Source organism: Pundamilia nyererei, unplaced genomic scaffold (genome assembly GCF_000239375.1).
Source record: "Pundamilia nyererei isolate P.nyererei 1_Seehausen unplaced genomic scaffold, PunNye1.0 scaffold00064, whole genome shotgun sequence".
Taxonomy (NCBI): Eukaryota; Metazoa; Chordata; class Actinopteri; order Cichliformes; family Cichlidae; genus Pundamilia; species Pundamilia nyererei.
The window spans coordinates 2676048-2699698 of NW_005187465.1; the positions used below are offsets into that span (position 1 = coordinate 2676048).

Below are 23651 nucleotides of genomic sequence, written 5' to 3' on the forward strand. Positions count from 1 at the left end.
ACACACACACACACACACACACACACACACACACACACACACACACACACACAGTGCTATAATTTGCACTACCAGATAGAAATATTTTGGGTAAATTGGACAGTTTTAACACATGTGACCAGTAAAACTTCAATCCATTGTTGGCATGACTCCACAGTAATTCCTCATGTAAGCGATGTGCTGTACAAGGCATTTTAAAGTAATTACAGTAAAAATACATTTTCATAATAAGCAATGTACCATGAGAAATATGTATAAAATAGCTTGATAATAGTAATAATAATACTGCTTTTATGCTTCTCCCAGATCTCATCTCTGTCCACCATGAGTTGTAATGTCACTTTGTTCCACGAGATCAAAATAGATATCACAGAGTAAGAAAAACTTCCCATACAAATCCAACTGTACAAACATTATACTAAGTTCTTGCTAGGTAAAGTTCCAAAAAAGCCAAAGTGGAAAATGAAATGCACTTTTTCTTTTCGACTGCCTTTGAAAATGATTATTATAAAATGACTCTGCAGTTAGACTTCCTATTATGAGAAAGCAAAGGCAGGATGTTCGCGGTTGTACACCTTTGGAAAAAGACAGAACATACATATTAAATCCTATTTTACCTACACATCCTAAATACAGCTTTACATTTCCATTTTTCATCTATGTCACATTTCTCATCTCTTTCTGGCTGCCAGGTTATACCCTTGTGGTAGAGTGGGTGCTGGGCAGGCCTGCAGAGCTGTAGCCAGCGGGAAAGGTGCTGTATGGACTCATGTTGGAAAGGCCCATTAGGGAGTTGGGGATCATGGTGATGTTGTTGGGGGTCATCAGAGGGATGTCGTCAGGGGAGCGGCGCTGACTGAGCGTATAGTCCAAACTGGGCGAGACGTGGAGAGGATTGTGAAGGGCCTCGCACTGGTTCCTTTGCTGGGATGACAAGGTCTCGTCTACTGTTGTGGTGTGGCTTGCATTATTGCCTTTGCTTTCACGCTGCGGACTGGGCTGCTGTGAAGTGTCCTGGCGGCTGCGCTTGTCCTTGCGGTAGTACAGAGCAGCAAAGGCCAGAACGTTGAGGAACAGCAGTGACGCCCCGACAGCAATAGTGACACTGAGCTCTGTGGAGTAATCTCTCGGGTTTGGCATGATCAGAGGACCCCTCTCTCCCCCTCCTTCTCCGCTACTGTGGGCAGTGGATAAAGGCGGGCGTCCAGTACCCCCAGACCTCTTGCCATTGGACTGGGTGGGATCCAGTGGTGTGACCTTGGTGGTGGTGGAGGAGTAATGGAACATGTCATGGAGGTTGTAGAGATGGGGCACCAGGTGTTTCCAGAAGGCTACTTTGGTTGCACGGTAATGGTCACGGATACGAGGCTTCAGGCCAATGTGCAAGTACAGCTGGTCGTAGGGGTCATACTTGGACCAGGCTACCTCCTCAAAGCGGTTGGCCTTGGTGTGGATGAACTTGGTGTCCTGTGGCACTGGCTTGTTAGGATCCCTATGAAGACATCACAGGTAAATTTTAGCCTTGGAGGGAAATTAATTTCAATATATATTAACTTTTAGCACAATCCTCTTCAATCCAATTCAATGAACATTCGATTTTTTAAATATGTGATTTGGCTTATATTTGCCCTAACATCAATGGGCATCACTATTGAAAATATCTACATCACTACTGTTTTAATAACAGGAGGGAAGTGCAAAGTATTTGGTTGTTACAGTTACTATTCTTAAACTTAAGAAGAATTTGCAGGAATTTCTACTTAGGTATTTTGTTTGGCATCTTTTTACTTTTACTCCCTATCTTTATCACAAATAACTCTCCTTTCTGCTCCTTACATTTTTAAACAGGCTCATTACTTAAATTTTTACTTTAGCCATTTGAGGGGAGTTATTATATGCTGTCACTGAGCACCTTCAAACATCAGGCTGAATCTAAATGGAGGGAACAAAAAACATAAAAGACAACCCTACCGGTGTGTCAATCGCCGGCGCTAACCATACACAAAGAGATTAAAGTTTTTTTAAAAAATACAAATTTAGGCCTCATTTAGCGCTGTATTCAGGTGTTTAATTGGACTAAATGACCTGGAATGATGTTTTTAGTGAAGGTGTTTATAAGTTGTGACTGCTAGAGCTACAGCAAAGAAGTGTTTTTTTTAACTAGCAGGTGATTTTAAATTCAATATTTCTAAGAGTTCAACAAATGTCAGCAAACAAAGTGTTTCTGTGCAGTTTGCCACACATCTACTAGCTAAAAGTATAGTTGTTGTTTTTGTTCCTCAGAGAGAGCAAAGAAAGTGAGATAACTTCACTTAGAAATGGAGAAAGATGTAAGAAAAAGAACAGGTTTATTTTTTAGGGTTATTATTGATTATTTTTAAGGGTAAGATCTGTTCGTTAAGATTTGAAATTGATGCTTATACGTAACATTCAAATTTCTTTTATACTAATATTTCGCTATTAAAAGGTTACATAAAAGGTTGCAATTTTGTGAAGGGCATGCAGGTTTGCAGTAGTGTAGTGAAGTTTATAATGTTGTACTTTGTTGGACTGGTGCATGAGCGGCTGTGGTGTTCATGGTCAATGTAAGATTACATCAGTAGATTGAGGGTGATCGTGCTGTTTAGATTCACTCAATGAATCCTACCTTAGCTTTATACTGTCTAGGCTTTGGAAATCAGTTTATGCAAAAGCATCTGCTTATATCTTGTTGAATTCAGAGCAGCTACACAGGTCAGCTGATCAAAGCCTGTATACAAAAAAAATGGAGCTCACAATAGAAATTATTCTATCTTAGTTCTAAGTGATTCTTTCCCCACCGCACCACCACAAGCTTAGGGTTCACACACATGCCAAATCTCACTGACTATACACATTTTCCTGTTTAGCCGTTGAGGCAAAGTCTGCAGTTGAAGGCAAATGCAAACAGAGCTGGTTTTATTTATTCCCTTTGTTTGTCCTCTGCTTCTGTTCTGCATAACAGGAATTCAAGCCGAGTGCAATCATCAGAATTACAATTTAAGTTGAAATGGACTTTCTATTCCTATGTATTAATATTATTTTATGATGCTATTAATATAACATGAGATTCAGTTCGTTTGGTACATTTCACAGCATGTACTTTTTCACTTTTACTTGATTAAAGAAGTTGAATTGGTACTCTTGGTGCTTTTACAAGATTATTATTATTTTTTAACAAAACCTCTTTTCTTGTACTTAAAAAAAAGTCTGGTAAAACTGCCCCCTCTGGTGAAAATGACATTAACCTCATTGCTCAGGCCCACAAGTCAAGTCCATAAATTTTGCCCTTCCAAATATACAAGGAAAGATAGCTTTTCCAATGAAATGCAATACAGAAAGAGGAGAGAAACCTTATCAATATATAAGCAAAACAACAGGTCAACACAATGTAATATCACAAACTCTCCTCAAGAGCTCAGCATCCCCTCATCCCCCACACACTGAAACAGCAGCCTATAGTGATCAGTGCTGCATATCTGCCAACCACTAGGGCCATCACCCACAAAGATTCATTGCAGTTGTGTATTCAAAATGAAGGAAGACTCTGGCATGCAGCAGGGGAGCCCTCCACCACAACTCACTTAGATGTCTTTTATCTTCAAACACACTTAGTAAATCTTTGCCTTGGTATGATGAATTGAAAAACAAAGCTGTCAGAAAAAAAGGTGCAGAGCTCCACTCCAACTCCACATCCTACTGGAAGCCTTTCAGTTAGTGCAATTTGATCTTTGCTTGTTTTGGGCAAAATAAACTCACAATCGCTGAAAATTGAAGACAGATATATAGATGAATCGGCTGCATTTTTTTTTTGCCTCCTTGTAAAATCGATTAAAAAAAAAAGCTGATCTGCCAGAAGGAAAGACAGATCCTGAGTGAAAAATAAGAGTTCGTCTCTAAACACTTATTTATTACCAGCATTTATCTGTAATACAAGTCGACGTATTTCCGTAGTGACAAAGTGAGTCACTCCTATCAAAAAACACAACTCACTAAAGCTGGCCTTAAATTTATAGAGCACATCTAAACTGTGTCTTCAAACTTTCTCTTCAGTGTAACCTTTTTGTTAAACACCAATGAACTGCTTTAAACATTTATGCGAATGAAGCTGTAAATTTTATTAGCCCTTACCTTTCGGACAGCTGCCCAAAGTGATGAAACTGTGTTATGTGCATTACACCAGGTTTTAGAGATAGCTAAACAAGACTTTGACTGTTTAAAAAAGAGACTAAATAGATACACTCAGTTTTGTCAGCTGATATGACTGTGCTGGACTGATGTCTGATTTTTATTAGGATCTGGCATTATGTATGCAGGGAAGCAATTAAGTTCACACGTATGGGTGCAGAGTTAAACTGTTTTTAAAACATTTTTAATGAGGTCAAACCAGTTGCAGCAAAGGTAAGGAGACCTATTGCACAATAAGTTGTCTAAATTAAAATCTTTTTAATGTCAGGAATTGATGCAAAGCAATAAAAACTAAGGCACAATTTAGGGACAGTTATGTTATTTCACAATCATTTCTAAGCCAAGACAGGAATATGAAATTAGAATGAATGGCAATTTAATGCATTTCAACAAATGTGTAAATGAGTCACATTCTTATTACTTTACTTTTTGCTGAATCCACTGTTACTCACCCACTTTTCGCAAAGTTGGTCCAATAAGTCATAACCACAGCGCTGAGCATGATATCGTTCCTGGAGAAATTACAGGGGAACAGATCAGTTGGGCCCACCATGGGGATGCCAAATACATAAGGCACCTCATCTCCATGCGCTGAGTCTGACCACACTGGCTTCATAAGGCTCTGGCAGTGGTGGTAGAAGGCGTAGAAGTAGGTGGGCGAGCCGTAGCGGGCGTGTAGGTCAGCCGTTACCACCGAGGGCTCCACCCACTGGTGGTCAGTGAAGAGGGCCACCAGGGTCTTCCTCCTAGTCTCTGGGTTGTCCTTGTCAGCCCAGTCTGTGTACATGAATTTGATTGTCTCCCTCAGTGTGTCCTTCCCTTCTGGGTAGCCATACAAACTGTCCACAAAGTCGGACACAGCAAAGTCAAAGTCGCTGCCAGACACACCATCTTCCAGGTCCATCACATTCTCCACAAAGCGCAGGCCCTCTCCCTGATTAACACCCAGCATTATATCATAGTTAAGGAACTCGCCCTGCTCCATCAGGATCTCTGGGTCATCTGGGATGACATCACCATCGATGACAGGGCCAAAAGCCACGCGGTAACGGGCAGCCTGGATGTCTTGCTCAACCAGCTCTTTAGCACTTTTCTTCTGCAGGCAGGACACCATGTCTACTGTGTCCAACACATTGCAGCCAACCCTCTCAGCAAGCATGCGAGTGTACTTGACTGGCTGGTAGTTGACAGCCCAGCTGGACAGCGCTGAACCACTCTGGATGATGGCTCTGTGGAACAGACCTTGGGAGACAAAATTCAGAACAAAAACACACAGGACAAAGGCACAGAGAACATAGGTTAACCAGCAAAATCATATTTATTAACAGCATTCCTGACTGCCAGGAGCAAATACATGATTCACGTTGCATTAATTGGTATTCATAACTAAATCTGAGGCTGGCTGCCCGTTGCTTCTTGTGGCAACAAGATGAAACAAGGCCACATGTGACGTACTTTGATTATTAATCAGGAAGATTAGAAATACAAAGAATGATAAGGCTGGCGAGTTGAGCAGATGAGGCGCCGCTAAGTAAAGCAGCGGGTAGAAGAAATAAATTAGTAAAGAGGAATGTTGCTTCTTCTTCTGAGAATATGAAAAACGCCAAAAAGAAAATCCATTCTTTTCTCGGCTGATGTCTAATTTGTCTCATGTGGTGTCTTCTCTATATGCAGATGACAGGGAATGCACATCAAACCAATTTCAACTCGGCTCAATTTTCAGTGAGGAGGTTCCAGTTTTCCTTACACTGGTCATGCACAGAGCTACTGTAATTGCAGCAACGTTATTGGCGTCCTGCTAACAAGCTGCTTAGCATACACGTAGCTTGCTGGTGCCAACTCTGTGGTGCAGGGGTGTGTGTGCAGAGAGCTGAATATGCAGTTACCCTGATCCTTCAGTGTTGATACAGTAAACACGCTGCTCTGTTGAATTGTTTATTTGCAGTGCGTCACCTCTGTCTCTAGGGATTTTGTTTCTAGCACCTAAAAATGACAAGTGATATGTATCAACTCAGAAATACTCTGCTGGGGTTAAGGAAGAGCGTTCGCTGGAAAAGCAGTGCAGGGGCAGTGTCACTTTCTCCTTCCTTTGCTGTCATTTATTTCAATTTTTTAGGGCAGCAGCTAGCTAGTCTACTTCAAAGACAGCCGGAGGTCTTTGTGCATTTGCTGCAGCCGAGCTAGGACATCCAATACAAACCTCACAAAGGACGGCTCCCGCAGTCTCCCTGTCCTCGCATAGATGAAAACACACAATTTCTGTCCTTCTCGTGATTTTGGCCAGCATCAATGGGAGAACCAGGGCAATAATACAGCAAAGATAAGATGTTCAACTCCCAGCAGGCCACCCATATTGAAATACACATCTTTGATTCTTGCAAGGAGCTTTGGATGACTGTAAATCAAACAGCATGTTTTATTGTTACCTAGTTTTCTTTTTACCGAGTGTCAGAAGATTCCTGTAGGTAATGTATATCCTTTGCAGAGGAATTTCAATTAAAATCAAAGTGTCTTACACTGTTCAAAATATATGAAATAATTTGGTTTAAAGTATGTTTTCAATTACAACACTAATGCAGCAGTTGTGTGTGTGTGTGTGTGAGTGTGTGTGTGAGTGAGAGAGAGAGAGAGCGAGCCGTGGAGGAGGGGTTTATCAGTTTTTAATGAGAATATCTTAAGAATTCGGACTGCTTCATTCTCATGCCAACCTTGTCTTTGGTAAACAATGTCTTCGCTCAAGGTTTTGCAATGACGGACGACAAACACACAACATCGTTGGTATTTTTAAATCATTTTCGGACGCTGCAGGTAGGGACACAAGGGTAAACAAACATTACGCCGAGAGACTGAAATATAAATGAGTTGGAATGGTAAAAACTGATGGTCACAGGTGAACTCGAAGACATGCTGAAAACTTTATAATGCCAGTAGGCTTCTTTAAGAGCTTCACGTTTTAAGAGGCAGAGCTTTTAGCCTGATTAGATTGAGTAGAGGGGAACAAAAGCAATCACTTACTTAACGAATACCCCCTTTACCCTACTCCCATATCATAACACTTCATCTCCCTGCCAGAGCATTTGGAGCTTCATTTGGAGAACAAAACTCTAAAACTGCCCCCTGCCTGGTGCTGAATTTTTGCATTAGTTATAGCCCAAACAACAGGGATTAACACCATATCAAAGTGAGAGACAACTTCAAAAACAGTGATTGCAGATTCCTACCCTCTGAGTGGTGGGATAGAGTCAGCAAACTGACGCAGGAAGCACCAATTCCAGATCCAAAAACCGTGATGCGACTGGGGTCTCCTCCAAAGTACCCGATATTTTTACTTATCCAGCGTAGGGCTTGAATCTGGTCCAGGAGTCCGTAGTTTCCTTTTGCTGCCTGGTCACCGGTACTGAGGAAGCCTGGTGTATACAGAGAGACAACAGAGCCAGTGATGAAGAAGAGCTCGACCAAATATGTCACAGCTTTGATCTAAAGCTGTAGCCCAGCGGGGAGTCTGAATGAACTGACACCATTCCCCCTCAGGTGTAAATATGCCTTTGCTCTCTCCCACAGCGTTCCACTACCTTAGCCGACTCCTTGTAATAGTCTTCCAAGCAGCAGCGCCCCTTACCAAGCGATCCAGGCTCCGCTGCTCGTGAAATTTCAATGCTCTCCTCACAAGAGTGACTTCATAACGTTTAATGTAATGTAAATAAACCTTTTATTTCCAGAAATAAATGTCATTAAACTACAGCGAGGTCACCGTTGCTCTTACACTTGCTCTTGTTACTGATCCGCTTGTCAAGTCTCATCCAAACACCTTACTGTTTTGAATGTTAAACACAGGGTGGAGGGTGTGGGGGGGCTCTCGACCTTGTAAATGCCTGCGAATGGCGCATTTAAATAGTTTTACTTCGAAGAAAGGCTGATAATCTTGTACAGATTAGATAAATCCATCTAAAAGAAGATAAATTGTGTTTTCAGAGTGGGTATAAAACAGATTGTGTGAAACAAGGACATGGCATGATAAGTGTTTGCATAGCTTTTCCTCTGAAGACAACATTTGTATGCAGACCAAGCTACACTATGCTACCCAGATCTCAGGAAGCTATATTTCCTTGTACAGCTTTCCACTATAGTTTTCTCTCATGTCTGTACTACATTTTATACGGTAATGACAGCAGCACAGTTGACGCTAATGACAGCGGTGACAGCTTATTCTCCCAAGTTCAAGCAGGACTAAATGTGTTGTTTGAAATGCCATTAAAATGTACCGCACCTAGTATTCCGATTCTGTAGTTGAGCGTGACGACGACAACATTTCCATAACTGGCCAAAACGCTGCCGTCCATCATGTTGCCGGTGCCCTCCATGTAGGAGCCTCCATGGATGTAGACCATCACGGGCCGTGCTTCGGAGTCCCTTATATCTGCAACATCGACGCACACACACACACAGATGCTAGGCAAACACCTGCAGAGGTGGGGGTGGAACAGCAGTGAAATGTAGACTTAAAGGAGAACTGTTACTAAAACTTTATGGCCCAACCACTTCAGTATGAGGTATGGGAAAAGACTGCTTAGAAAATGTGCTCAGAAGCAAGCTAGGGTGGGAGGCCTGTGGTGTGGAAGCTGTAATGACAAATGGCAAATATGCTCTGACACGTGTGTATGAATAATAAATAATTAACCACAGTTTCTATAGTGCATGTGAGGTGCCGGAGCAAGCATTATGTATAACATGCATGCGTAAGCAATATTAAAAACCCACAAATTTGAGACTGTCTATGTTTAGACCTAACTTTATAGATATGAAGTGGAAGGTGTCACACTACTCTGAGCTCTTTCTATTTATTAGTATGAGCTAAGAAGGAAACAGTCCTCTGTTTTCGCTATGAACAGAAAATCTATATTTCATGTTTTGGGGCCAATTTATTATATTGACGAATGACTGTCTTTACAAAGGACTATAAGACAGATAAGTAATAATGCAATCTCTGGATCAATGTGCATGAAAATAGAGATATAGCACTTACTGAAAGGATTGCAACTGTGTTCAGTACAAGACCAAGATGCACTAACAGGAAACTTATGTAATCATAAACCGGATAACATTTTTCTTATTCCTCTTCAAATAAAAAGAAACCCCCGCAGTTCTTTAGGAAAGTCAAAACAAAGGAGTGTAAGATCTTCATGAAACTAAAAGAATCCATGCATCAAGACTTTGAGCTCTTAAAAATACCTTCAGATATATGTATCTCAGCCGCCCCTTTTTTCTTGTGTTGGCTCCCTGGGATTCACATAAGAAAAAAAAAAAAAGAAGTACAGAATTCAAAATAGCATGGTTGACTGTGCCTCTTAAATAATATACTGTCGGTCCAGACTTTCCTCGGTACAAAAAAGATAGATGAAGTTAGGTATAATGTTAGTGTTAAGACACTAACATTATGACACAAAATGATTACTGTTTATAATTCAGGTTTTAACAAATTGGTATTACCCGTTAAATCTTTTGTAAGTACGCACACATGCACATACACATGCTGTTGCCTTTGAACGCTTCAGTAACTGTGACAGCGAAGGATGCACGTATCTTGGTTCATCCTTCTCTCTATATTTAGACAAAGTGTCACGTTGATTCTTTGCAAAGGGACTGGAATATAAGGTATATAGTGTTTTGGTGAATAGTGATAAAACTGTGAATAGTGCAATATTCAGAAACAGCCTGTGTAATGTGACAGGACGAGACAGACCACTGGAGGTAAGTGAAAAAGGGCTTTCACATCAGTGAAACAGGTAATAAAGTCAGAGCATGCCCAAGGTGCCTTTTAAATAAACAATGAACAAGTCTGAAGAGAGAAAAATGTATAGAAGAAAAGGGCAATGTTACTCTGAAATAATGTGTTATTTAACCTGTTTGTGGCCAGATGAGTAGGCCTGTTGGAGGAACTCATTCGAGGGGCTGTGGGGCTGCACCATTTTGGACTGCTACCTCTCAAGGAGGCTGTTTATCTGTTGTTGCTATGCTACCAGAGAAAAGCCAGTCAAAGTGTGGCATCTTACAAGTTGAACACGGCTAAACTTTCAGCCCCCCCCCCCGCCCTTATGTCAAATACTCTGGAGGGAAGCTGTAACTGTAAGAAACCAAAACCTAATTGAAGTAACCTGAATTAAAGACCTCTGTTTGTCAACATTTGATTTAGGGAACACGCAGCATTACCGTGGTGTTACACTGTGCTGCTAATTTGCAGATTCACTCAAAATGTTTCCTCGCTGGTTCATTTCACACTTCTATTAGTTAGAAGAATAGGAGGGGATTCAGCATGCGATAGACGGTTGACTCCTGTACCTCACTAATTAGCCCCCAGCAGACATGCTGTCGGAGCAAAGCAGTGATTCGGTAATTTTAAAGAAGTTTTAGAAAACATGGAAAGCTAGCACTTTTACTTTTACTAGCACTGCTGTAATTTCCACTGGTGCTGTAGGCTCGTTATTTTAAAAAATACCAAAAATCTCATTTAGTTAAAGGGGGGACCAGTGCTTGAACAACACCTTGGCTCTGAAGTACTTCACTCGATATCTGTTGCTGGGAGAACATGCACATGCCTCAGTCTGTCTATGTTTAGGTATGCAGAGGATCAATTAAGTGGCATCAGGGAAAACTCTTTAGTTGCCTACCAAATCATTACCCCTAATGTGACAGCAACATGTCAGACAATGATGACATTGCACTGGGCAGTAAATCAGCCCTTGCTAGCAGCAGTGGCATGGATATTGGTTACACGCATGCTTTATGATGATCACAGCACAACATCAGGGCCACGATAAACAGTGATCAATGGACGTGGAACGCCATCGCTGTCCTTTTTACCACACCAACTCACCATCGTCTGTTGGAGCGTAGATGTTTAGATACAGGCAGTCCTCGCTCTGATCCTGAATGTATGTGGCCACTGTGTCCAGGTTATAGGTGAACCATATTGGCATCATAATCTCTGGCACAGTGTTGTGGATGTTCTGAGGGCAGACGGGCATGAAGTGGGTAGCGTTCTTGATACCTGACCAGGAGGAGGGCTGATCAGGGGGCATGAAACGCTTCTCGCCCAGAGGTGGGGCAGCATAGGGGACCCCGAGATACTGATCTACTGGCCTGAGGACCTCACTGGGCACAGGAACCCTGAGGCCGCGCAGTTTCCCATACTGGGTGGTCACAGTTGGGTAAAATTTCTGGCTCGTTGCCCTGGTCAGTGACCAGCAGGAACATAATATCCACCAAAGAAGAGCACAATGGGTGATGGTTACAGTCCCTTGCCGATGTAGCAGGTGTGCAGGCAACAGATGGTCTCTAAATGTAGCCAGCCACATGGTCTGGGCAAGATGGTGCCCTTGCACAACACAAATGCACACTTTTGTGTCTATTCAGTCCCTCTGCACTGACCCTGTCAACCAGACATCACTCACTGCGCCTTTAGATCTGACAGTTATAAAATCCGAATACACCTCAACCAGGTATCGAGCGCCCCCACTTCCAGCTTTCATTGCAGGGAACACAGATCTGAAAACGAGAGGATTTGACAAATTAGACCAGAAAAACATGAAAATTTGTGAAAACAGTGAAAAAAACAAAAAGTATCCACATAAATGATATTTTTAATAAAAGCATTACCTTCCTCCAGTTTAGCGCTAAACGCACACACTGGCTTGATAATAACCTTTTTATGCTTGCTCATGCACAAATCACTGAATACTGATCTTTGTGTATCAGTGGAGGAGGCGATAGGGAAAATCTGAAAAACCCATCTGCTGTGATGTTGGAGTGACTCTGCGAAACCATCTCGAGCTAAAAGGTGTTAAGAACTCAATTTCTTATGTAAAAGCAACACAGAGCAGAAGAGACAAATCTTTGATAAGTACCAAAGCAAGATTAAAAAACGGCGCGCTCGCGGAGAATAAATATGACTCGACTGGAATGTTTCAGTGTTTAATTTATTTCAAAAACCCCAAATCATAAGTGCAGTCTTTTTCTTTTCTTTTCTTTTTTAAGTCTTTCAGTGCATCTAAGCAGTACTGTCAGCTGTTGACATGATACATAATGGAAGTGATGAACATTCGCAGAACAAACATGCCTGATGGGACCCAAACCTCTCCACAGGGTGGAGTATTTCGAAAAGCCTTTATGTCTGTAACTGCTCTGCACTTTTTGCTTCCACTACTTTCAGGTGTCATAAATGGTAAGTCAGTGAATGGAGAGTTCAAGGCAGGATGATTTAGTTTAGCTTTTGGATTTTTACTGCCTTTTCTAGTTTTTAACCACTACAGTTTTCATTTCCTAGAAGAACTGCATAACAGCAAAGCGCAAAACAATGGAAGCTGCAAAATGAGTTCCTTGATTTTTGACCTGTTAGTCCTTCAAGTCACTGAACACATATTAACACATATTAGTCTATCTCGTACCTCACTGCAAATGCAATCACCAGGTACCTAATAATAAGTAGTTACTGGTGTGTAAGCGTCACACACAGCCACCCCAACCACATGTGTGCACAGTGGTAAAATAAAGTGTAACCTTACCCCATGGAGACCTATAGAGAATAAAATGCATAGTTTCTCATCCAATTAACAATGCTCTAATACAAAATTCATCCCATCTTAGTCCTTTTGGTCTAGGACAGCAGTAGGTGTGATGTGCCTAACATCAGGTTCACACTGGCATGTCAATAGGCAAAGCAAAAGCAAGCTTGTTAACCTATTTAGATTATTGATAAGCACTTCACTGAGGTTTGTCAAAGCCTGCTGCTAAACAGCTCCATTTTTAACCCGATGAACCTAACTAATAAGAAAGGGAGCAGTTTCTTCCCGCTATTATAAACACTAATTAACCATAGCTGTGGCGCACCGGTTTTCCTTGTTCTCTGCAACATTTTGTTTACACTGGCAGGGACACAAACAGAGGCAGCTTGTCCTTTTCTTTTGCAGGTGCTGTGCATCAACCAATATGAACATCATTACATTATTCCCATTTCCAGGCAATGAGACAATTCAGATACATTTTTATTCTCACACTAGCACCGAGGTTCATTTGAGAAATATTGTAGATCTGTGCCTGGGGCCAGCTTTGTCTGTATTAATTAACAGTTATGAATGTTCCACCAAAAGCCAAAAAGGACAAGACTTGTTCTATCCCCTATCTTTTATACGACAATGATGTACAGCTCCCACGACATTTAAATGGGAAAGATAAAGAAGCAGATTTTTTTTCTTTTTTTTTCTCTTCTGTATATCAGGGCACATCTCCTGGTTTGAAAGTGACACAGATAATAAATCATTTGGATCCATTTAGAGGTGAAAAAGCCTTCTCTCTCTTCACAAAACCTGCTGTGAAATCATTATCCATTATGAAATTAGCGGTAACATGCTGTACAGAGGGAATCACTAGTCAGACTTGGTTAGTTGTCTCTGGTTTAAGAAGCAGCAAAAAAAAGGCAATGCTGGAGATCGAGGAGATAATATGTGGACTTAAAATGAGAGGCATTACCTTCCTCATCACACATTTGCAGTGTTGCTTTCAACCCATCGGTACGTTTTTCTCCATCTGACATTCAATCAGAGTCCTAATTTAAGTGTTGGAGCAAAGCTGAGGTGGTTTCTTTTGGGGCTGTACCTCATATAAAATACTTATTTTGTTTCACTGACGTCACTGCAGACAGTCAAAGCGCCTGCATACTGCTTTCCCAACTTCTTCTGGTGTGCGATGGGACAGATGTGGATAAAAGCTTTATAGCTTACACCAAATGGGCCATGTAATAAAATTGAGCTATCACTCAGTCAAGTATGATACACCGCAAGTTATTTAGCAATTTAGACTGGCAACATGCCCAGAACCCAGTAACTAAGTTATATTTTTAAAAAAGAAAAGAAAGAAAGAAAAAAAAGAAACTGTTTTACAACCATAATGTTTTACTCTAACAGGCTTGTTTGCACTATGCACACACACATGTGGGTGCGCCACATGGGTGGTTTAAGTGAATACCTAGCGTCCCTGAGGCCAAAATACTTCAATTCCCATTTGACTGACTTGATCCTAGTTACAAACCTATTAGAATGATTGCTGTAATCATGTTTCACTCCCACCATTACTATCTCTACACCTACATCATTGACAGGCACACAAATCAACTCCAATTCACCACTAATAAAAAAATCTCAACAACATCTTATCGACTGGATCCTGGTAGCCCGGGGCCCCCCCTGACATGAAAAGATTGGAGAAGGAGCCTGTGTCAGACAACAGTGGGCTACCGAGCTCCCAATGCCCTTGTAATTCGACTGGTGTGGATCAAACCCGTTTTAGTGGATTTCCCAAATCCCCCTAATTTTGCAAGGCAATAAAGAGGAGCGGGGATTGGTGTAGGGGTGAAAAAATATCCTCCGCGGAAGGTGTAGGTAGCACTCAAACATAATGATCACTGCTTTATAAATTAATGCAAGGATGCAGACCAGAGAAAACCAAGCCACAGCCCACGTAGCATCGACAAACTGCTGTAGTGTGTGTGTGTTTGTGTGTGTGTGTGTGTGCGCGCCTCACGTTGTGACTGGGAAGCTTGTTTAATCTAGGTCTAGGACGGTGTAATATTGTATAAAATGGGGAAAATAAAACACCGAGCACAGAAAAGAGCCACTGTGGTAAATCGCAAAGCAATCGCTTTAAAGAACACAGTCAACCCAGATGTCAGTGATCAATCTGAACAAAGATTCGTCTCATGGAGAGAAGAAAAAAGGAATTAAAAAGATCAGAATCATTAGGTTAACTCACCTGCTTATTCACAAGCTAAGACGCGCTCCATCTCGAGATTTCCTCCATACTCTGCCCGTCAGTTACATAAAACAATATGTTTCGTGCGTGCGTGTGAGTGTGAGTGGAATATTTCTCCGGTTTCGGTATCAAACGCGCAGATCTTCACTCTTATCTCCTGCTTCGCACAGTCTGTGTGCTTTGCGCATTCACGACGCCAAGGTCAGGAGCGCCAACGGTTTTAATGGAGCGCCCACCATAGAGATCTCTCTACGGCGCCCACTGCTAGCGCGTTACTAGGCAACCACCGGGATACGCCGGTGCATTAAATTCACCATCCAAAAAACCCGACTGAATCCCAATTTAGAAACCATTAACTAAGCACCTTAACCTCGGACTGCACTCACGGGCGCACCTCTACCTTTCGTGTAGAGGTAAAACCCATCTACGACTGACCACATCAAAAAGTAAAGTGAGCAGGCCTGCACGGACAGAGAGAGAGAGAGAGAGAGAGAGAGACCACAGACACATTTGCATTGGCAAAAGCCTTTTTAGCAAATTGTGACAACAACGGCAAAATAGAAAATGTTGCAAACCACCCTCCAGTGTTATCCCATGCTTTGCAGCACATGTTAGACCTGATCACCCCCTCGTAGTAGAGTCATTAAAAAATCTTATTCGTACTAGATCTACACTACACAAACAATCAGACTGAAGATGCAAAAAACAAACAAACAAACAAACAAACAAAAAACTAGTTAAATGCTGTGAGCCAAAACGACCACAGGTGCTAGGAAACCAGTCTATGACAGGTAAGGGGGAAAATATATCTTCCCCAAAAAACAGATCATTCCAGTAATTGTTTTTTGTTTTTCTCTAGCTTGCTGACTTTCTGTTTAAGCACCTGTATGTGGGGAATTGGGCTTATGCTTTTGTTGCACTCAGTGGTTAAACTAAATCTAAAAATATGAACATCACACTTGAATCTGTCCCAACGATACAGATGAGTTATGAGACAAAGTCTGGGCAGTTGCTGACAGGGCAGACATATTCCCCCACATATCCTTTTTTTTTTTTTTTTTAATAATGCCCAGTGGTCACAGCTATGATACACAGCTGAGGGATCATTTCTAGACTTCTTGGAGAGAGATGCTGCCCAGTGTAGTGTGCTTCAAGCTGGGTTACAAATGAAAGCTTTTTACAGAAATGAAAATATTTTGCATATATGTTGGTTCCCATGCAGGGAACAATCCCTGTTTATTACAATGAGTTTCAAACGCATCTGACCACATGAACAGAATACTATTGGTTATCAAAGGACAAAAACATTGCAAATCTAACAGTCGCCATTTATTCAATTTTAGCGTTATATGCCTAACTCAGTCAAAAAAAGCCAGAAATAAATCTACCAGGTAATTTCTTAGTGACCTCTCTAGCCTGAAGTCTTAATCCTACAGCTGGCCTGATAGACCCACATCTTCCTTTTAATCAGTGTTGCCTGACCCTGTGGTACCAGGTCTCGGTCACACACTCACCTGTGAGCTCCTGCGTAAGATTTGTAAGGCTGCCAGATGGGTTAGGAATGATCCTGCTTAAGTTGCTTTCAGAAAAGGCAGAGAAATGCTGACCTGACAGTATCTGTATGTACACAGCTGGCAATGCCCTTGTGGTAACAAAAACAGGTCACTGTCACTGAAGCAGACAGACACATCCACCTGGGAGGGGAAAAGTATGAGATGCACTGACTAATGAGGAACCAGTTTTTCACAAATGGAGATCTGAGCATTTTAACCCAAAATTTGGGTTTAGTTTAAAATCTAAAATACTGGGAAAATTATAGACCAGTTAGAGGAGTATGGGACTCATGTGACACCGTGATACAATAAAAACAAACTGAATTCAAAAAGAAGAGCGAAGGCTCTAATCAGAAAAGCAAGTCTGCAGAAGTTGGAGAGTTGGCTCAGTGCTGTGGTTGAAATGGGGTTCTCTGTAGGTTCTGCTTGTTCTACGGTTTACCTAAGAGAACTGAAGAGTGAACAAAAAGCAGACCTCTTCACTATTGCTTCAAGAGCCCCACTAGAGCCCAACAAGGAACATTTCAGTCTGGACCCAGATCAATTTGCTGCCTGCCTTTATCAAAATAGCCTTTATAGCTTTCATGTACTACGTGTTTAATGCTCTGCAGGTGGTCAATGCTCATCTTGATTGTAGAAACAAAGCTTACATACTAATTCTCTTTCTCCCTTTTGCTTTTTGATAAAGGTGACTATTGTCTTTTTTTTTTGATTCCCTTTGCCCTTCTTAATCCATCTTCCCCTCTGCGATGTTCCTCAGGACCTATGCTGCAGTGCCCGCCTTGTGATAAGAAGATACAATATCAGCATGTCCAAACAATGCACATCACTCCCACTGTACTCCCCAATCCGCCCTTTCACCACATTAAAGATTTTATGCAAGATGAACGCTATCATGTTCTACTGACATTTTCTCGGCGGCGTACCATATCATCTTGCATTTATTTGTGATCATTTATGGAAATGAATCAACCTAAAAGGTCTCTGTGTTGCTCAAAAATGCCATAAATAGATGATATAAAACTTTAATGAACCCCAGGGGGAAAGTGGGTCATAGCAGCAACAGAAAACAGGATATACTGTAGGTAACAGCAAACACAAATGTTTGCTGCAGACATCTGGGGAAAATAATACAACGGGATACGTGACATATGCTTGTTATCATGACTGTTAGATAGCCAATGTTAGACAGGATTTTATCTGAAGGTGGTCACATGTGCACAGTTTGTGGATTTAAATCACAAATGTTGTGTGCACAAAATGTGCATCACTGGAGGAAAGTAACACATGAGTAATCTACCGAAATTTGGTAATTGGAATTATATAAGGATACTAATGATTTTACAGTTGTGGGTAAAATATTTATAGACGCCCCTCAACCCCCCAAAATTCTGTTACGTAACCAAATTATCACCAATTGCTATTCAAACCTGCACTTATGAGCCTGCTCCGAGTGCCCTTTTCTGCAAGGCCGGCTGTATTATGCAGAAATGATGTGGCTGTCAGACACCCCTGGGTGTTCTTGAGGCGAGGGAGTCCCAGGCAAAGAAGGAATGTTGTAATTTTAGGTTATCACCTCATTAAGTGCATTTACATGAGACCCTTTACCACTAATTATCTAAATGGTATCCCTTTACATCTAGATAATGCCTGAATATAAATGGCTCACGTAACCACCTCCAAAAGAATGGAATGACAGACTAATGATTTATTTAACTTATAAATATTTCTCCTATAATAAATATGATAATGTGTGTTTCTTATTGTCGAAACTTGTGGTTTCTGCACAAAGGGACAGGAAAGCTCATATATCATATTGTTTTCATAGTTTTTCTAACTAGTGTCTGTTGCTCAATGTTTTCATCTAAATAAAATATTTTCGAATTTAAATTTGCCCAGAAGGACAGTTAATTTAGTCCTCAGTGCCCCCTCTTCTCAACATATGCTACCCATCACAGTATACCTTCTGTGCTCCACCCACAGATGGTGCTATCGTTTAAGGATTACGCCCTGAATTTAGTCTATCAGGAGAGCTCTTCCAGTCGACGCTGCAAACACTGCACTGAAACGCATACAAATAGGCGGCAATGCAGGGTTACGATTTAGGGAATATTTAAAGGCAGTTTACGTGAAAAAAAGAACTCCTGCAAGACTACAATGAGGAAAATGAGAACCCAAATATATTTTTACGCTCCTTCCAATTTCCCATGATGCACTGCGCCGTTTCAATATGTAACAGTTATGCCTAAATGAACTATTAAATTTGTTGAATTTCATATACATATATACATGTACCATAGAAACCTTAAAATGTGGGTTATTTGAACCGAAAATAACGACTGACACGACCAGAAATTGCCCAAATCGAGAGCTCTGAATGTTGCTGTTGTACCCGTAACTAAGGCAACGGTGAAGAATGACGTGACTCGCGGGAGAACAAACGCTAAACGCACCACGGCAGCCGTGTACTGTTTCCTTCCTGTGTAATGGCAATAGTTATTTAACATGGAGAGACAAACTTTAAGGAAGGAGAGGCTGATAGTGCCCACTGACTTCACCTCACCAGTACTTCCGAGTAAGTTGCACCTAAATTCTTGTTACTGTTGAGCTAAATAAACTGTTAATTAGCAAATGTTAGCTTACAGTGTAGCCCACTTGGCGCTTACATGAACTCATGTTTAACTAGTAAAAGTGATTTTATACTTCACGATTAGGAAGCTGTCATGTTTATCTTTACTGAGCGTAGCGTAACAATATGCTTGTTTGGGAACATGGGGAACCTTATATTGGATTAGAGTAGCTAATGCATGCAGGCACATAGACACTGTTTTATTTTATGAAGGGGAGACTCCGGAGGACCTCATACCCCCATCGCATTTTGCATCAAGTGCCCATTCTGCTGGAGCAAACAGATGTGTTCAAATCCCGGCGACACAGCCACCCATCTCCTGGATAAACCAAGGCATGATATCAGCACCATCATCAGGGGAGCCAAGTCCTGCCAATCCATGGCTTGCCATCAATCAGGCCCAACAGGAAATCTTGGAGCTGAGGAAGGAAAATCAGAGGATCTTGATGCTACAAGGAGACAGCATAAGGACCCCTGATTATCGTTCAGATTGTAGAGCCAGGTATATCCACTACATGTTTTATATGGTCTGTCACTTGGGTGGCAATATGGACATATTAATGTGGTCTCTTTCCTTTTATGCAGATCAAAAGACAGAGGAGGTAATTTGTCTCGATGGGAATCAGAGTGGCGACTGGAGGCAGAAAAGCACAAGGCTGAAGCAGAGAGGTTAAAGGGGCAGGTGGAGGCACTAAAGGAGATTGCAGAAAGATGCAGGGAAGAGGTCAGAGACAAAGACAACACCCTTAGCAGGTAAGAGATGTGCTTGTGTCATTATGTGACATCTGAGTGATATTATGTATTTTTTCCCCACACATTTAGTACGTAACCTGACATTATGGAGGTCAGCAAATAACGGTTTTGAACAAGCTTAACTTGGAATAACCTTTGCACAACAGACACAGCCATGAGATGGAAGCAATACATACGGATCTATCCAAGGCTAAGTCTGAACTCAGCCAAATCAGAGAGGAGCTTAGTCTCTGCAGCGCACAGAAGGAAAAAATAAGCTCACAGGTAATGATGTTTACTGACAAAACATTTCATTTCGACACTCTTGTAGACATACATCACCTGAGAGTTACTGGCATTTTGTAACTTATTTTGGCAGTTTGCAGTTAAATTTGTTTTTGTACAGTTTTGTGATCCCAATAAAACATTTTAGTCACATTTCACAATAATAAGGTTAATAAAGTCTGCTTTTTCTGTTTGCAATATGTCTGTTTTTTCTCACAGCTTGAAAGACTGAAAGCAGAGTCGGAGGAGGAAATTACAAGGCTGAGGAGAGATGGTGAAAGGAGCAAAGAGGAATCCCGGGAGCTTGCTTTGAAGGTTGAAATGGGCAGGTTGCAGGCTGTAGAGGAAGCCAAACAACAGACTCTCAGACTATTAGAGCAACTAGAGGAATTTCGGAAGAACAAGGAGGTGGAGGTGTGTTTAAATGATCATAAACATTGTACTTTGGTGACCTCATTTAGGATTAAGGGCCTTAATCCAACAACAACTAAGTATCTCTGAGCAGAACTCTGAGCACTGCCTTCACTCTGACTTTGCAAGTAATGTGAGAATGTGTAATTGAAGATGAATAAGTCATTATGTCACTATTTGTCTGTGTCATAAACTTCCCTTATTTTCAGCTGCAACAGTTGAATGCATCCCATTATGCAGAGTTGGGTGCAGCACAAAAAACAAATGGTGAACTACAGGACCGACTTCAGTCAATGACCTCAGAACTGCTGCAGCTAAAGAGCACTCTGATGGAAGTATCTACTGAGAGAAATGGACTAAAAGAACATTTAAGGTGCTTCATTCAATCTAAAATGGAACAGAACTAAAGCATTTAAAGCACTCTGTAGTCACTGTTTTGTGTGTGTGTGGTGAGGGGCATGTTGTTGTTTATTTTTCAGCCAAATGGGACAAGCTTTTGAGACACAGTCTGCTACATTGCAAAGCCTCAGAAATTACATCGGCCAGCTTGCACCAGAGAAAGGAGAGAGGGAACGATTAAATGAAGCTGTTGAGGTAGAGGCAATATATACAGTATTGATCGTAATGAGCATACTGCAAAGTAACTGCATGGGACTTTCAAATGTTCTTTTCACTAGAGTAAAGGAAGAACAGTAAAATATGAATGAGTTAATGTACAAATTATATAATTAATGCTAATTGTGTGTAATTTAATCTTGTCCATTTTGCAGAGGCTGAACAAAGAGAAAGCAGCTCTTCAGACAACTGCAGAGCTTTTGACAGTCAGGCTTAACTCTGTGAATGAGATACTCGTCCTCCAAGAAGAGAAAATGGTGAAAAAGGTGAGTGGGTTTTCTTTTCTTTCTAAATTTACATAGCAAAACATGATACAAAACTGTGTTTAAAACATCTGGTGATCAGCAGCAGTCTAATGTGAAACCAGCAGATACCTATGATTTTGTGTTGTCTCTAAGGATGTTTGCGGACCACATAAGGTAAGAAATGTCAAACTGAATATACATCACAGACCACATTGAATAAGCCGGACTAGTGAAACACACCTTTCTTTCTGTGTATATACATTTAACTACACATGTAATATCTGAGATATCTTAATGAGAAGAAAGGGCTATTTTTGTACATGATAAAGAAATGCTGCTGTAGTAGATTAAAGAAATCTGTCAGCACAACTCTTTGGGTTTAAATTGAAAGAAATAAAAGTGTAAAATTACAGAGAACTACACTTCTGTATCCGTCTTAAGTTAACTCAGTTGGGTGCTCACTTCACATATGCGTACACTGAGTAGCGCTGCAGGAGACTGAAATATGATAACAGTTGGTAGAGATAGGTAATTACAGTAAACCGCTTAGTTTGTTGTTGGAGGCTACATCCTCTGTGATGCTCTGTTATCACACAGTACTTTGGAAAGGTTTAGCCTATTTTAGATGTTGAGATTCTTACGTGTCATGGAATATCATCTGGGAGGCGTTTGGTCAGTCCCAGATTATTTACCTTGTTGCATGTGAAAGCAGCTTCAAACATGCAGTCAGAGTCCTATATCATGATTGGAACAAACTCCTAAAAGAGATGGTATGGTATGGCCTTTACGGAGCCATTTCTCAACATCACTGAGTCAGTCTGGCATTATATGAAGAGATGTGAGCAACAGAAGGTCTTCAGTACACAAATGCATTTAGAAAATTGGTGCTGTTTTGGATGCAAATTATTATTTTTTTCATTGGGCTCTTTGTAAAGTTGACAGATTTTAAAACCTGCTATATTGTCCATTGATAAGCATTGTCAGTTTACCTTTAGTACCCAGATCCTTTGTGCAGTACTACATTGTGGGAAAGAGAGAAGAAAACTCCTCATTTCAAGATGTAGTGCTTTAGAAAACATCAAGGCTAATTTGAAAACAATTATGCATGCTCATGTGGTGCGTGCACTGAAGTGTATGTGTGTATTTGTGTTTCCCATATATGTGTGTGTTTCCACAGACATCAATGGATCCACTTGTAGAGAAAGGATCCGAAGGCCTTCAAGTGCTTCAGCTCTGGAGAGAGAAAGTGTTCAAGTTGTGCGTCCAGCTTCGCTCAAAGGACATCGAGATAAGAGGAGAAAAGGAAAAACTGATTTCAAAAGTATGAAAACGGCTATTATTTTGCTATACCACACAGTACAGGTAATTCCAGCGTATTTAAAACTGTGTTCAATGTGGGACTGCAATGATGTGTGTTTTAGGTCAGATTTGCAGAGCAGCAGCTGCAGCAGGAGCAGCACAGAGCTAGCGTGCTCCAACACAGCCTACATGACAGGATCGCTGAGCTGGACCTCGAGAGGGTGGAAAAGGATGTTAGTACCAGGGCAACTGATGTGATTTACATGGCTGTCTGAAATTTTGATGATGCGTAATAAACTTTGGTCTGCCTAGGAAAGTGATAAATGCTCGTACATTTTTTACCACAGCAGATGATGCTGACTGCACCAAAACTTTGGTTCCCAGAGCCATTGAGGTTTAAAGGACAGCACCTGGGGAAAGACAATCTTAAAAACTAAGCACCGCATTAAAAACAGTAAAACAGATCTATGAAAGATGCTCAGTTATATGTGGGAATTTTTTTCTTTCCAGGCACTGAAACAGGATTTGGCCAGTGTTCACAAGGAAAATGTTCAGTTGAAGTTACAGAGCCAGAAAGCAGAGGCTGAACTTAAAACCTTGACAGAGGCAGTGCAAAGGTAAAAAAAAAAAAATAGCAAAACTGAATTTCAGAGGATAAGGAAAGATAAGGAGACGTATTAGAAAAATAGAAATAGAATTCAAGACAGACATATATTGGCTGTGCCTTACAGATTCTGTGAGGCGCTGGAAAGCAAGGTGGCAGAAGTGGAGGCAGCTAAAGCAAGGCTCAACACTTTTACCCAGAGGCTGACTTTTGCTAAAAGACGAGTGGAGACAGTCCAAGGTACAGGTGTGTGTGTGTGTGTGTGTGTGTGT

At 41.2% G+C, this 23651-nt stretch overlaps 2 protein-coding genes across 4 annotated transcripts in view; one reads left to right on the top strand and one right to left on the bottom strand.

The window, feature by feature from the left end:
- Positions 1–7: 7 nt before the first annotated feature.
- On the bottom strand, positions 8–15286 carry LOC102211504 (neuroligin-3-like). 2 transcript variants are annotated; one of them, XM_005735578.2, is made up of 7 exons: positions 15007–15286; positions 11078–11748; positions 9436–9483; positions 8474–8623; positions 7428–7613; positions 4659–5448; positions 8–1492 (listed from the first exon to the last, which is right to left on the bottom strand). In XM_005735578.2, exons 2-7 carry the CDS (start codon positions 11556–11558, stop codon positions 694–696), a joined length of 2454 nt encoding a protein of 817 aa, XP_005735635.1. In that variant the 5' UTR covers positions 11559–11748; positions 15007–15286; the 3' UTR covers positions 8–693. The 2 variants fall into 2 exon arrangements, with proteins under 2 accessions (XP_005735635.1, XP_005735636.1); XM_005735579.2 differs by lacking the exon at positions 9436–9483.
- Positions 15287–18808: 3522 nt separating this feature from the next.
- cchcr1 (coiled-coil alpha-helical rod protein 1) overlaps positions 18809–23651 on the top strand; it is an 8731-nt gene continuing 3888 nt past the window's right edge. The window contains exons 1-12 of one of the 2 annotated variants that reach the window (XM_005735580.1): positions 18809–19134; positions 19402–19690; positions 19774–19941; positions 20088–20205; positions 20425–20619; positions 20826–20989; positions 21096–21210; positions 21387–21497; positions 22654–22797; positions 22898–23008; positions 23286–23392; positions 23507–23625. In XM_005735580.1, the coding sequence (XP_005735637.1) occupies positions 19065–19134; positions 19402–19690; positions 19774–19941; positions 20088–20205; positions 20425–20619; positions 20826–20989; positions 21096–21210; positions 21387–21497; positions 22654–22797; positions 22898–23008; positions 23286–23392; positions 23507–23625 (1711 nt within the window). In that variant the 5' untranslated portion in view covers positions 18809–19064. The remainder of the gene's footprint in view (positions 19135–19401; positions 19691–19773; positions 19942–20087; positions 20206–20424; positions 20620–20825; positions 20990–21095; positions 21211–21386; positions 21498–22653; positions 22798–22897; positions 23009–23285; positions 23393–23506; positions 23626–23651) is intronic. The other variant, XM_005735581.1, reaches the window with a different exon arrangement.

Bases quoted from the DNA above. Each gene is read 5' to 3' on its own strand.
- LOC102211504 (XM_005735578.2), bottom strand. From the start codon at position 11,558: ATGTGGCTGGCTACATTTAGAGACCATCTGTTGCCTGCACACCTGCTA. The intron at 9,484-11,077 runs GTGAGTTGGTGT...TGTGAATCCCAG, and splicing joins CTACGCTCCAACAGACGATG to GGAGCCAACACAAGAAAAAA. The intron at 8,624-9,435 runs GTATTTTTAAGA...TCGATGTTGCAG, and splicing joins TGAGATACATATATCTGAAG to ATATAAGGGACTCCGAAGCA.